The sequence below is a fragment of the Cnephaeus nilssonii genome, assembly GCF_951640355.1.
Source record: "Cnephaeus nilssonii genome assembly, chromosome: X".
NCBI classification, from domain to species: Eukaryota; Metazoa; Chordata; class Mammalia; order Chiroptera; family Vespertilionidae; genus Cnephaeus; species Cnephaeus nilssonii.
In genome coordinates, this window is record NC_137071.1 from 197353 (window position 1) to 211362 (window position 14010).

Genomic DNA, 14010 nt, shown 5'->3' on the forward strand with positions numbered 1-14010 from the left:
CCAGGGCCGGGGTAGGCCTGGGCCCCCCACTCAGCCACAGTGCGCCTGTCCCAGGGCCGGGGTAGGCCTGGGCCCCCCACTCAGCCACGGTGCGCCTGTCCCAGGGCCGGGGTAGGCCTGGGCCCCCCACTCAGCCACGGTGCGCCTGTCCCAGGGCCGGGGTAGGCCTGGGCCCCCCACTCAGCCACAGTGCGCCTGTCCCAGGGCCGGGGTAGGCCTGGGCCCCCCACTCAGCCACAGTGCGCCTGTCCCAGGGCTGGGGTAGGCCTGGACCCCCAACTCAGCCACAGTGCGCCTGTCCCAGGGCTGGGGTAGGCCTGGGCCCCCCACTCAGCCACAGTGCGCCTGTCCCAGGGCCGGGGTAGGCCTGGACCCCCCACTCAGCCACAGTGCACCTGTCCCAGGGCCGGGGTAGGCCTGGACCCCCCACTCAGCCACAGTGCGCCTGTCCCAGGGCTGGGCTAGGCCTGGACCCCCCACTCAGCCACAGTGCGCCTGTCCCAGGGCCGGGGTAGGCCTGGACCCCCCACTCAGCCACAGTGCGCCTGTCCCAGGGCCAGGGTAGGCCTGGACCCCCCACTCAGCCACAGTGTGCCTGTCCCAGGGCCGGGGTAGGCCTGGACCCCCCACTCAGCCACAGTGCGCCTGTCCCAGGGCCGGGGTAGGCCTGGACCCCCCACTCAGCCACAGTGCACCTGTCCCAGGGCCGGGGTAGGCCTGGACCCCCCACTCAGCCCCAGTGCGCCTGTCCCAGGGCTGGGCTAGGCCTGGACCCCCCACTCAGCCACAGTGCGCCTGTCCCAGGGCCGGGGTAGGCCTGGACCCCCCACTCAGCCACAGTGCGCCTGTCCCAGGGCCAGGGTAGGCCTGGACCCCCCACTCAGCCACAGTGTGCCTGTCCCAGGGCCGGGGTAGGCCTGGACCCCCCCACTCAGCCACAGTGCGCCTGTCCCAGGGCCGGGCTAGGCCTGGAGCCCCCACTCAGCCACAGTGCGCCTGTCCCAGGGCCGGGGTAGGGCTGGATCCCCCACTCAGCCACAGTGCGCCTGTCCCAGCGCTGGGGCCGGCCTGGGCCCTCCGGGCAGCACCAGCTCCCATGCCCAAGGCAGGTGTGGGGCGTGCGGGAGGGAGACCACACACAGAGGCTGCGTCCTGCTCCCCGCCCTGGTGGCTCCCTGGAGCCTGCCCCGCTGCACTTGCCCGCCTCCTGGCTCAGCGTCCCAAGCGGGGACGGAATTTTCCCTGCGCTGTACCCTCGCAGGTGCTGGCCGCTGCCAGGGGCCTTGTGGTGAGCAGCGAGGAGGCCGCCCGCCGGGGACAGGCGAGTCCTTTTCCTCCGGCTGAGTCACGCCTCCGCCACCTTTCCTTGGCCCCCGATTGCCATCCGCTGCCATCGCAGCCCTCACCTTGGCAACCCAGCCCGCGGCCGGCGCCCTGTGGCCTCGCTCTGAGGACACCCGGAGGGACGCCGCGGGGCTGTGTTTGCTGGCCCCTGCGTGTGCCCTTTACAAAGCTGCTGGTCCCAGGCATTTGTTAACTTTTTAAAAAATATATTTGTATTGATCTCAGAGAGGAAGGGAGAGGGAGAGAGAGATAGAAACATCAATGATGACAGAGAATCGTTGATCGGCTGCCTCCTGCACGCCCCCTACTGAGGATCGAGGTCACAACCCAGGCAGGTGCCCTTGGCTGGATTCGAACCTGGGACCCTTCAGTCCGCAGGCCGACGCTCTATCCACTGAGCCAAACCAGCTAGGGCTGTTACCTTTTTTAAAAAATATATTTTTATTGATTTCATAGAGGAAGGGAGAGGGAGAGAGAGAGAGAGAAACATCAGTGATGAGAGAGAATCATTGCCACCAGCTGCCTCCTGCATGCCCCACACTAGGGATCCAGCTCGTAACCCGGGCCTGTGCCCTGACCGGGAATGGAACTGTGACCTCCTGGGTCATAGGCTGACGCTCAACCCCTGAGCCACACCTGTTGAGTTTCATTTTCCATGAGGGCATGCCCCACACCAGCACAGCAGAGTGCTGGGGAAGGCCATGGTCAGGGGGGGAGTCTGAGGAGGTCCCAGAGAGGGAGGGACATGGAGCAGCTGTCATGGGCTGAATTGTGCCCCTCAAAACTAACGTGAAGGTGCCCAGCCCCTCAGAATGCGACCTGATTTGGAGACTGTGGCTTTACAGAGGTCATCCAGTTCACATGAGGTCATTAGGGGGCCCTCACCCAGTCTGACTGGTGTCCTTAGAAGAAGAGGGATTTTGGCCCAGCAGGTGTGGCTCAGTGGTTGAGCGCTGACCTATGAACCAGGAGGTCATGGTTCGATTCCCAGTCAGGGCACATGCCTGGGTTGTGGGCTCCATCCCCAGTGTGGGGCGTGCAGGAGGCAGCCGATCCATGATTCTCTCTCATCATTGATGCTTCTCTCTCTCTCTCTCCCTCTCCCTTCCTCTCTGAAATCAATAAAAAAAATACTTAAAAAAAGAAGAGGGGGTTTCTTCACAGGCTCAGAGAGGACAGGGTGAAGGGACACGGGGCGAAGAGGGCCGTCCAGCAGCCAGGGAGCGAGCCCGGGCAGATGGAAGCAGCCTGCCGTCACCATGGCCACCTCAGGCTTCTGGGCTCGGAGCTGCGGCCATCTGTGGGTAGAGCCGCAGGCCTCTGTCCTGTGTTGGCAGCGCCAGCTCCTCCCACAGTGTCCCGGGGAAGCGGAGCCTTGCCCCCGCCCGAGGGCAGAGGTAACCCCACGCCTGGCTTAGGCTGCGGCAGTTTGGGGGAAGGGCGGCCAGTAGGTCCCTCTCGGGAAGCAGGCAGCTCGCCCCCCTGGCCTGCTGGGCTGTCGTGGGAGACGGGCCTCGGGCCGGGCTCCCATCTGTGACGCTTGGGCCTGTGGCTGAACCTTCCCCGCCTCCGTTTGCTTAGCGTGGGCCTGCGGGGCGTGGGGTCAGAGCCCTAACAACTGGACACACTAGCTGTGCCTAGCATGTGCCCTAATGGAGCTGTTATTATGATTATGATGATGATTATTTATTTTTTTAAATCCTCACCCGAGGATATTTTTCCATTGATTTTTAAGGAGAGTGGAGGAGAGAGGGAAAGAGAGAAACATCGATGTGAGAGAAACACATCGATTGGTTGCCTCCTGCACGAGTACCAACCAGGGCCCAGGCCAGGGAGGAGCCTGCAACCGAGGTTCGTGCCCTTGACCAGAATCGAACCCGGGACCCTTCGGTCTGCAGGCCGATGCTCTGTCCACTGGGCCACACCTGCCAGGGCTGTTATTATCATTCTCGTCATCATCTTCATTCGGTGTATTACAGATGTCCCCTGCTCCCCGCCACCCAGTCTGTTACTGTGACAGGAGCCTCGGGGAAATTCTCCATCCTTGACCTTGGCTCGGGGCGCAAGGCGACCTCCTGCCCCTCTCCCTGCCCCAGGGGTGGGGATGTGAGGACACCGAGTCCATTGTTTCACTGAGTCCCTTTCCAATTCGCAGGCTCTGTTCCAACATGGGACAGGCCGCCGGAGGCCCTGCAGGAGGAACCAGGCCGGGAGGGAGGGGCCCGCCCGCGGCTCCCCAGTCCTGCGGAAGGGAGGGGAGCGCAGCCCAGGTGGGGGGGTGAGAGGCGGGCCTGGGAGGAAGCAGCAGGAGCAGGGAGTGGCCCTCCCCCTCCCCGGCTCTGCTGGCTCCAGGCAAATGTTAATTCTCACATGTCCTTCTGCACGTCTTGTGCCTCTGAGCTTTCCTCTTGTTGGGACTTGTGACCGTCCTTGGCGCTGTGGCCCTTGGCCCTCACCCTGTAGCCACCTGGGGCCCCTCTCACTGTCAACACCTCTGGTCAGTGTCCTCCGGGGACCCCCGCCTGGGTCTGGAGGAGGAGCTGGGCGGGGTGACTGGACCGGGGCCCCTCATACCCTGAAGGTGTCTGCGTTGACAAAGGCCAGACTCCCTGATCCCAGATGAATGTGAAGTTGGTGAGGTCGCTGGCAAGGTGGGCCCTGATGACCTGCCTCCTGGAGTTCATGCCACGTGTAGTCCCCTCCCACCCTGGCACCCAGGCCTGGCCTGAGCCACCGATAGGGCACTGTGGGAGCGATGGTGTCTGGCTTCCGAGGCCAGGTCACAAGAGACCCTACTGCTTGCACTTGTCCCTCGGGTTGCTGCTCTGCAGGAAGCCAGCTGCCTCGTCCCGAGGGCACCGGGCAGTCCTGCGGAGATGCAGGTGGAGCAGAACCCAGGCCTCCCGCCAAGAGCCAGCACGTCTGGGAGCCACCTGGGAAGTGGGGCCTCCTGCCCCCGTCGAGCCTTCAGATGGCAGTAGCCAGGGCCCATGGTTTGACCATGACCTCCTGAGAGTCCTCGAGCTGGGAAGACCCAACCACGTGCTTCCCACGTCCTGACCCACAGAAACTGCAAGGTCACATATGTCCAGGCGTAGCTGCTGCGTTCTGGTGCAACTTGTTACGCAGCTTTGGTAGCAAATACACTGGGAAGAGCCCGGGGGTTTCTGGGAGGGGACGTCCGCTCCGCAGGCTGTGGCTGCCGTCCCCTGGCCCCTTCTGAAGCACCACCAATCTCTGATGGCCCCACATTTGTTCGTGGGGTGTGTTTTCCCGGCGTGGGGAGGAGAGAGATTTAGGTACATTGCGTGCAAGGTTTACGTACATCGATTGGAAGTTAGGGCATATTGATGATGCCTTTGAGTGCACTGATTTTTCAAAAAAGATATTTTTATTGATTTCAGAGCGGAAGAGAAAGGGAGAGAGAGATAGACATAATGATGAGAGAGAGTCATGGGTCGGCTGCCTCCTACGCGCCCCCTACTAGGGATCGAGCCCGCAACCTGGGCATGTGCCCTGACCGGGAATCGAACCCTGACCTCCTGGTTCCTAGGTCGACACTCAACCACTGAGCCACGCCAGCCAGGTCGAGTGCATTGATTTTAAGTAAATGTATAACTGCCTGTGTCTCATGAAAATGTATACTCTACGTCCATCTTCATGGCCTGGAGCCTTCGGTACAGTAGCCCCCCAATACCAGTGGGGTTTGGGTGTCTGCCCGTCACTGCAAGCCCCTGGCATTTGCATGTGTGGGGGGTGGGGTGGCTTTCTATGTGGGCGTCTCCCCTTCCCTCCTGCCCCGCGGGGAGCCCACGCCCTCTGCCCACTGCATGCGGCCTGGCCACCCCCGGCGCCTTGGCTTTGTCCGGGGCCCGGGCTTTTGACCTGAGTGATTGCCGTGGGAGGGCCCGGCTGTGAGAGACGATGGGACAGGCATTTTACAGGGGCAAGAATTCCACGGGCACTTCCGTTGAGTGATTTTCCTGTGCACGTGTGTCTTTTCCCTCTTCCTGTTTCAAGCCACCTTCCTCGGCCCTGGCTTCACAGCTCGTTCTGGTGTGTCCTGGCGTAGGCCTGCTGTTTCTGTGTGCCGGGGGGTGTTGAGCTGCTTGCTCCTGTGTGTGTGGGGGTAGCCTAACAGGTTGGCTCTGTGTAGGACGCGTTGCCTGTAGTAAACGTTGTGACTCGGCTAATCCAGGTTCATTTCAGAGAAACTTCTTGAGGGAGTTTGTCTCCCACCAGCGTCCCTCTCACGTCCTCACTTGGAGGCGACCACGTAGCAGGTGGCTGGGCCTCGGGCGCTTTCTCTAGCGCTTCCTCGTTTGTTCAGTTTCCCGGGTGACACGGGTGACACTTGGGGCAGGGTCCTTCTCCACGTGGCGCCGTCCCGTGCGCTGTGGGATGCTGAGCAGCGTCCCTGGCCTCCACCCACTCGATGCCAGTAGCGCGCCCGTGGGCTGTGACATTGTGCGGTGTCCCTGGGGCCGGACAGCCTCTGGGGGGCCACTGGGGTGTTTCTCTTTGGTCCCTGCCCCCCGGCTCCCGGCTCCTGCTGGAGACGCTCGTAGGGCTGGTGGCGGCCGGGTCACCGCCCTGGAGAGCCTTCCTCGTTCTCTCTCTGCTCGCGCAGCCTCGCGTGGGCCCCACGCGCACCCCACAGGCGGGCACAGTTCCCCTGCGCTCACCTGTGAAATGGGCTGATGCTGCACCCGCACCCGACTTCGGAGGTCCAGGTGCCCCCGCCCACACCGTGCCCCGCTGTCAGCCTCAGGGTCACCTTCATGTCACCTTCCAGTTGGCCCTCTCCGGGCCACTCTGCACGCTGCCACCAGCGCCTCCAAACACGCACACATGCCTAATACTTCTTTTTGTTGGTCTTAGAGAGGAAGGGAGAGGGAGAGAAACATCCATGATGAGAGAGAATCATGGATCGGCTGCCTCCTGCATGCCCCCTGCTGGGGATCCAGCCCGCAACCCGGGCATGTGCCCTGACCTTAATCGAACCCGGGACCCTTCAGTCCGCAGGCCGATGCTCTAGCCACTGAGCCACACCAGCCAGGGCCAGTGAGCATTTCAGACAGTTCTTCCCATGTGACCAGAGGCTTTCTCTCCGGCACAGCCCCCTCCACCAGAACCTTCTGGACATCAGGAGTGTGGGCGGGCGTGTGCTCTAAAGAACGAGGACGATACTGGCGCCAGCAGAATGGATGCCCCCGGGCAGGAGCCACACAGGAAAACTGCTCAGAAACTGCTCTTACTGACGGGCAGGCCGTCCCTTGAAGCGTCTTAAAAACGCAAAGTATCACAAACGCGCCAAAAAGTGCGTCACACCTAAATGCCTGGCTTCATGGGTTGTAAGGGGGACATCCGTGTGGCCCCCCACACAGGAAGTCATTTGTATGACCCCGTGTAGATGGCATCACGCCCCGTGTATTCTGATGCAGCTGCCTTGGCCAACATGCTGTGTTGAAGGCTCGTCCGTTGCCAGCTTTTGGGGAAGCGCTTGAGCCAGAGGGCGGGCAGGAGAAGAGAAGCCACCGAAGGTGCCCAGCTTGTCCGGCCTGCTCTGGGGCGGCGGCGGGGTCCATGCTGGGCAGAGGGAGACAGGTGCGCTCCCTGCCTGTTTCTCGGCCACTCCAGGGTGCTCCAGGCGGAAGGGCTGCTTGCACTGCGCCCTCTGGTGGCCACGTGGTGCAATGACACCCCCTCTGAGACCAAGGGCACCAAGGAGCGGGCACCAGCAGACAGCCAGCCCCTGAGCTCAGTGCCATGTGTGAGCCACGCAGGTGGCAAGAAAGGGGGCTCTGTAAAGGCGGCTTGTGATGTGTTGTTGGAGCTTCTGGCAAGCCTGGAAGAAATGAAGCTTTGGGGGGCCATTATTTTTAGCTGCCGTCTAACCGAGGTCTGGCTCTGAGCTTGATGTTCCTGGGCCCCGTCCTCCCTGCATTGATGTGAGAGTGGACCATCCATCAGCTGCCTCCTGCACGCCCCCCACTGGGGATGGAGCCGGCACCCCGGCCTGTGCCCTGACCGGGAATCGAGCCAATGACCTTTCAGTGCATGAGCCACCCTGGCCAGGGCGGTTGTCACATTTCTTAATGATTGCAAGACAACTGAAAGGAATGTTTTGTGACAAATGAAGATGCTATGAAATTCAGATCCAGTGTCCGTACATCAAGCGCGAGTGGCACCCAGCCCCAGCCCCTGATCTGGGTATTGTCTCCGGCTGCTTCTATGTGACCATGGCAGAGTTGGGTCCTCCCGACGGAAGCCGCATGGCCCACAAATCCTCCAGTATCTGTTAGCTGGCCCTTCAACAGGAGCAGTTGGCGGTTAGAGGAGCAGAGAGAATGAATAAATGAGGACTACACTCAACCACATGGCTGGACGCTACAACATAATGTAGAACAAAGGAGCTGGGGAACGTAACACCCCGTTTCTTTAAAGTTCAAAAGCAGGCAAACTGAGGCCGTGGTGTGAGGGTCAGGGTCGTGGGGGGTGGGGGAGGGCCTGCAAGGGCCAGGAAGAGCCTGTGGGAGCTGGCTGCCTCTGGCCTTTGATCTGGGTGCTGGTTCTGTGGGTGCATTCCTTCTGCGAAAAAATGCTGGAAATGCTAACCACCAGGTAGTCCAGACCGGCCCCCAGACCCAGGCCGGCTGCGTAGGTCAGAGCAGTGTCTGGAATGTAGCAAAAGCAGGCATGTTAGATTTACGACTTCTGTTTACGAAAACTGCACTTCTACAAAGAACAGGGCAGGCGGGGAGATTATAGATAACCCGGCCTGGGCCTGTGCTTGCGCCAGCTTAATCCCCATTTCCCGCGTCTGTTTTCCTTTGGGCTGAGGGGGGGAAATTCCCACTGGCAGGCCTGGCTGCGGCCTGGGGCTGTTGCGCCCGATCCCCATTGCCTGCAGCTCGCTTTTTGTATATATTTAGCGGTCTCTTCCCAATCACACGTTTCCGTCCCCACTTCTAAAGGTTAAGGGCAGTCCTGGTCACAGATATTAGGGTAGCTTTTATTAAAAAAAAATATTTTTATTGATTTCAGAGAGGAAGGGAGGCAGAGAAACATCAAGGATGAGAGAGAATCGTGGATTGACTGCCTCCTGCACGCCCCCTACTGGGGATCGAGCCCACAACCCGGGCATGTGCCCTGACCCGGAATCGAATCTCCTGGTTCATAGGTTGATGTTAACCACTGAGCCACACCGGCCGGCCTAGGATAGCTTTTGAAGGTGTGAGATTGCCACACGGGGTAACTGACGTTTTCATCTCACCAACAGTGGACTATATTTTTTATGATTTTCTGCATTGCAATGACTGGCATAAAGAGTTGGCAGGGCCCTGGCTGGTGTGGCTCAGTGGATAGAGCGTCGGCCTGTGGACTGAAGGGTCCTGGGTTCAATTCTGGTCAAGGGCACATGCCTGGGTTGCGGGCTCGATCCCCAGTAGGGGGCGTGCAGGAGGCAGCCGATCCATGATTCTCATCATTGGTGCTTCTCTCTCTCTCTCCCTCTCCCTTCCTCATTGAAATCAATAATATATATATATATATATATATATATATATATATATATATATATATATATTTTTTTTTTTTAAAAGCTGGCAGGGAAGGTAGCTCTGAAATTTCTGGAAAGTCCCACGGGTTTGCCCAGTATCTGGGCGAAGACAAGTCATTTTGCTTAATTAACAAATGTTTGCTGGATCCGGAGGGGGTGACGGGCTGGTCCTCCGTTTGGGTCCCTGGGCCATGGCCTTGGGGTCCGTCCCAGGACTCGGTGCTGGGGCCCAGGCGCTGTGGGCCGTCGAGGGGCGGCTGAGGTCGCCAGCCAGACGGGAGTGGCAGCGTCTCTCTACGCTTCCCGCTCTGAGCAGCGGCGTTTGTCCGGCGGGAAGGCCGTGCCTGTCCCAGGCAGACCCCGGGGCGCTCCGGGGAAGGTGCTCGCGGGCAGAGAGCGTGTTCGACTGCTTTCGGGCTGCCAGGGAGGGACCCCGGCTCCTGCGGGGCGACGGCACAGGCGGGGGAGGCAGGCCAGCCGTGAGGGCGGACGGGAACCTTCCAGAGAGGCAGGGAAGCCTTCGAGGTGGAGGAAACGCGCTCGCGAAGGCCTGGGCCTCGGCCCGACGTGTTGCCCAGAAACGGGTCCCTCTCACTGGCCCGGAGGGAGCGCCTTTATGCTCAGCCTCGACCTCCTTGGACCCGTTCTGCATCTTGGTCTGGGCCCGTGGTCGGCAAACTGCGGCTCTCGAGCCACATGCGGCTCTTTGGCCCCTTGAGTGTGGCTCTTCCACAAAATACCACGGCCTGGGCGAGTCTATTTTGAAGAAGCGGCGTTAGAAGAAGTTTAAGTTTAAAAAAATGTGGCTCTCAAAAGGAATTTCAATCGTTGTACTGTTGATATTTGGCTCTGTTGACTAATGAGTTTGCCGACCACTGGGCTGGGCAGTGGCATGCTTGCTGTCACCTTCTAGAACCATTTCTTCCTGTTAATCCTCACCCCAGGGTATTTTCCCATTGACTTTTAGAGAGAGTGGAAGGGGGAGAGAAAGAAGGAGGGGGAAGGAGATAGAGAGAGAGAAAGAAAGAGGGAGAAGGAGAGGGAGAGGGAGAGAGAGAGAGAGAGAGAGATCAATTGGTTGCCTCGCACACTCACCCCGGCCAGGGCCAGGGACCCTGCAACCCAGGCATGTGCCCTTGACGGGGATCGAACCCAGGACCCTTCAGTCTACGGGCCGACGCTCTATCCACTGAGCAACACCGGCCAGGGCCACATGAAGTCTTGAATAGGATGTCCAAGTCTCAGGCTCTTCTGTCTGCCGGCCGGGCCTGGGTTGGGGCTCCCCAGCGGCTCAGCAGCGGCCGCCTGACTCTCCCCGCAGAGGGTTTCTTTTATTTTTTTAAAGAAATACATTTTATTGATTTTTTACAGAGAGGAAGAGAGAGGGATAGAGAGTCAGAAACATCGATGAGAGAGAAACATCGACCAGCTGCCTCCTGCACACCCCCTACTGGGGATGTGCCTGCAACCAAGGTACATGCCCTTGACCGGAATCGAACCTGGGACCCTTCAGTCCACATGGCTTTGGGCGGGAGGCCCAGGCCGACGCTCTATCCACTGAGCCACACGGGTCAGGGCTCAGCAGAGGGTTTCTTACCACACACACCGCGAGGCTCTCCCCGTGTCCTGTCTGCCAGACCAGAAGGGGCCCCGCTCTCTCATCCCCCGGGTGCCATCAGCCCGTGGAGCGGGCAGCTGGGCGCGGCCCAGGCCTCACCCTCTCACCTTAACGCAGCCCGGCGCGCAGCTGGTCAGCAGACCGGTCGCTACGGCCCTTCATTGCCTGTGAGCCGTCCCCGCTCTGCCGGACTGGCTTTCCCATCTGATTACCGCGGCTGAGCCTCCCGCCTACAAAGACAGAGGCAGCGAGGGGGTGCGGACCGGGCCCAGCTGCCCCCTCCCCCGGCACTCCGGCGGTTCGCGCCCCGCCATCCACGTGTCCATGCTCCTCGCCAAAGCGCTTCTCCCTCTGCGGGTGCAGGGGGGCAGCGGCTTGGTCTGCCTGTAGCTGTTTCCCGGGAGGGGAGCCGGAGGGCCGGCTGGGCTTGCTCCCCGGGAAAGCAGGGAGCCGTCCACAGCCCCTTCGCCTGTATTTTAAGGGGAATTCAGCGCGAGCACCTGCACCCCGAGCTGCTTGCCCAGGGCAGCGGGCCCCCGCCTGCCCGCCTGTCCGCCTGCGTGGCGCTTGGCTTGTTTTTGTGCGTTCAGGCCGCCGGAACGAAATACCCCAGCCCGGCTGGTGTCAAGGTTCGATTTCCGGCCAAGGGCACAGGCCCAACCCAGGCCTGGCCGGCAGACAGAAGAGCCTGAGACTTGGACATCCTATTAAAGACTTCATGTGGCCCTGGCCGGTGTGGCTCAGTGGATAGAGCGTCGGCCTGTGGACTGAAGGGTCCCGGGTTCGATCCTCGCAAGGGGGTGAGCAGGAGGCAGCCGATCCATGATTCTCTCTCATCATTGATGTTTCTATCTCTCCCTCTCTCTTCTTCTCTGAAATCAATAAAAATATTTAAAAAAACAGACATTGCTTTCTCACAGTCTGAGGTCAAGGTGCCAGCCGGTCGGGTGGGGACCCGCTTCCCAGTCCCAGGCCTCTCGCCGTGCCCCACGTGGTGGAAGGGACACGGGCTCTCTCATAAGGACACGGAGCCCATCCATGCGCGGCCTCATGCCCTCACCACCTCCCAGAGGCCCTCTTCCTAACGCCCTCACATCGGGGGGTGGGGTTCAGCCTGTGAATTTGGGGGGGACACAGACTTCAAGACCAGAGCTGGCTCGTGTGGCAGGAGGTCCTGTCCTCCGTCTCCTTGTCCACCCCCAGGGCAGCCTGGTGCGGAGGGCAGTGCCCTCTGCGCGTTACCACGCTCCCGCAGCTAGTTCAAGTGCCGCCAGCCAGTGCTTCCGCTCTCCCGTCGCTGCGCAGCTTGGGTGTCCAAGGTGACGGCCACATAGGCTGCCTGCCCGAGTGACCCGCTTCAGCTCCCAGGGGAGCCAATGAGTGGTTTGGTGACAATGATTCGGTTGTGAGTGGATTTCCTGGTTTCCAGAACTGTGAGACAAACATGCATTTCTCAGAAGCCACCCAGTCCAGGGTATGTTTGTTACAGCAGCTGCTGCTGACTGAGACAGACTGTGTGTGCCTGCATTACACCGAGTGGCCAGATGATGATGATCTCTGAACGCATAGTCATCTGGCCACTCAGTGTACTTCTCTGGAGTACCTCATTTATTTGTTATCAAAGATACTATCAATCGTGCACCTGATCAGTTTCCCCCTTTGCACTGGCTGATAGAAAGCTCAGGGCAATTGGTAGTTGATCTCCAGCAAAAGTCTAGAATGCTTTTGGGACTCATTTGAGATACAGATACACTGAGTGGCCAGGCTGTTATGCGTTCAGAGAGCATCATCATCTGGCCACTCAGTGCACATACATCATTGCAGCAGATGCTAACGCGAGTCTTTCTTATATAAGAAAGCGTGAGCGGGTCGTGCCGGGGGCATGCGGGCCGCCTGCTGGCGTTTGAACTGGGCTCTCTCTCCAGGTGGGAGTAGCATGGTCACGGGCGGGAGCGATGAGCGGCTCCGGAAACCTCATGGACTTTCTGGATGAGCCCTTCCCCGACGTGGGGACATACGAGGACTTCCACACCATCGACTGGCTGCGGGAGAAGTCGCGGGACACGGACAGGCACAGAAAGGTAGGTGGCGTGGTGACAGACACGTAGGAGGGGGTTCCTTTACATGGCCGGGCCGTGCTCCCATCGCACAGGGAGCGCGCTCCGGCTCACGCCCACGTGTCCTGGGTGGGCTGGGCGCTAAGGAAGGGAGGGCTGCGGGAGAGGCAGAGCTGTGGACAGGACATAGAATACCAGGTGCTCGCCTGGCCCGTGTGGCTCAGTGGTTGAGCATCGACCTATGAACCAGGAGGTCATGGTTTGATTCCCAGTCAGGGCACATGCCCGGGTTGCAGGTTCGATCCCCAGTGTGGGGTGTGCAGGAGGCAGCCGATCCATGCTTCTCTCTCATCATGGATGTTTCTCTCTCTCCCTCTCCCTTCCTCTCTGAAATCAATAAAATACACTGAGTGGCCTGATTATGATCTCTGAATGCATAATAATCTGGCCACTCCGTGTATATCCTACATAACAGTGATGGTGAACCTATGACACGCGTGTCAGCACTGACACGTGTAGCCATTTCTGATGACACGCGGCCGCTGAGGATGAAACATTTGCTGCTCCTGAGGATGAAACATTTGCGAAATAATGTTTTTTCCTCAAAGTGACACACTACCTGAGTTATGCTCAGTTTTTTGGCGAAGTTTGACACACCAAGCTCAAAAGGTTGCCCATCACTGCTATATAATAAAAGGCTAATATGCAAATTGTCCCCTCGACCAGGAGTTCGACCAGCAGGCAGGCCGGCCAACCGCCCATGTCCCCTCCCCCTGGCCAGGCTGGCCAGACCCCGCCCATGCACGAATTCATGCACCGGGCCTCTGATATATATATACTGAGTGGCCGGATTATTATGCGTTCAGAGAGGATCAACATCTGGCCACTCAGTGTATGTTAAGAAAAATACCAGGTGCTTTGGGCGGGAGGCCCAGGCGGCCTGGCTCTGTAGAGGGAGGAGGCAGGGAGGCAGCCAGGAGCCAGGCAGGGCCATTCAGTGGGGACCGCGGGGGGAGATGGGAGCCAGTGCCGGACACTTAGAAGCAGCAGGAAGTGAAGGAGGGGAAGCAGCCAAGGGGGTCCCAGTGAGCGGAGGGCCTGGTGGTGAGGACGGGCCAAGCCAGGCCTCTCTCCTCCAAGGCGGACCTACTGTGTGCGGGCTGCCGTCAGTCCCAGGGACAGCGCTTCAGAGCAGGCTGAGCAGTGACAGCCAGAGCGCCACCTCATGGTCCGCAATGGCGCTGCTCCACGGCTCCCTTCAGAATGGCTTGCGGATCATCAGAGCTCAGATGGCACCTGTGAGTTTGTTTAATCAAGTGGATTTAAAAAAATATATTTTATTGACTTCAGAGAGGAAGGGAGAGAGAGAGAGAGAGAGAGAGAAACATCAATGATGACAGAGAATCATGGATCGGCTGCCTCCTGCATGC

At 59.7% G+C, this 14010-nt stretch overlaps 1 protein-coding gene across 3 annotated transcripts in view; it reads left to right on the plus strand.

Annotated features, from left to right (window-relative positions):
• The window catches only part of CLCN4 (chloride voltage-gated channel 4), a 60728-nt gene that overhangs the window by 10327 nt on the left and 36391 nt on the right, over window positions 1–14010 (plus strand). For all 3 annotated transcript variants that reach the window (XM_079765355.1, XM_079765357.1, XM_079765356.1), the window contains exon 2: window positions 12449–12604. In XM_079765355.1, coding sequence (XP_079621481.1) covers window positions 12479–12604 — 126 coding nt within the window. In that variant the 5' untranslated portion in view covers window positions 12449–12478. The remainder of the gene's footprint in view (window positions 1–12448; window positions 12605–14010) is intronic.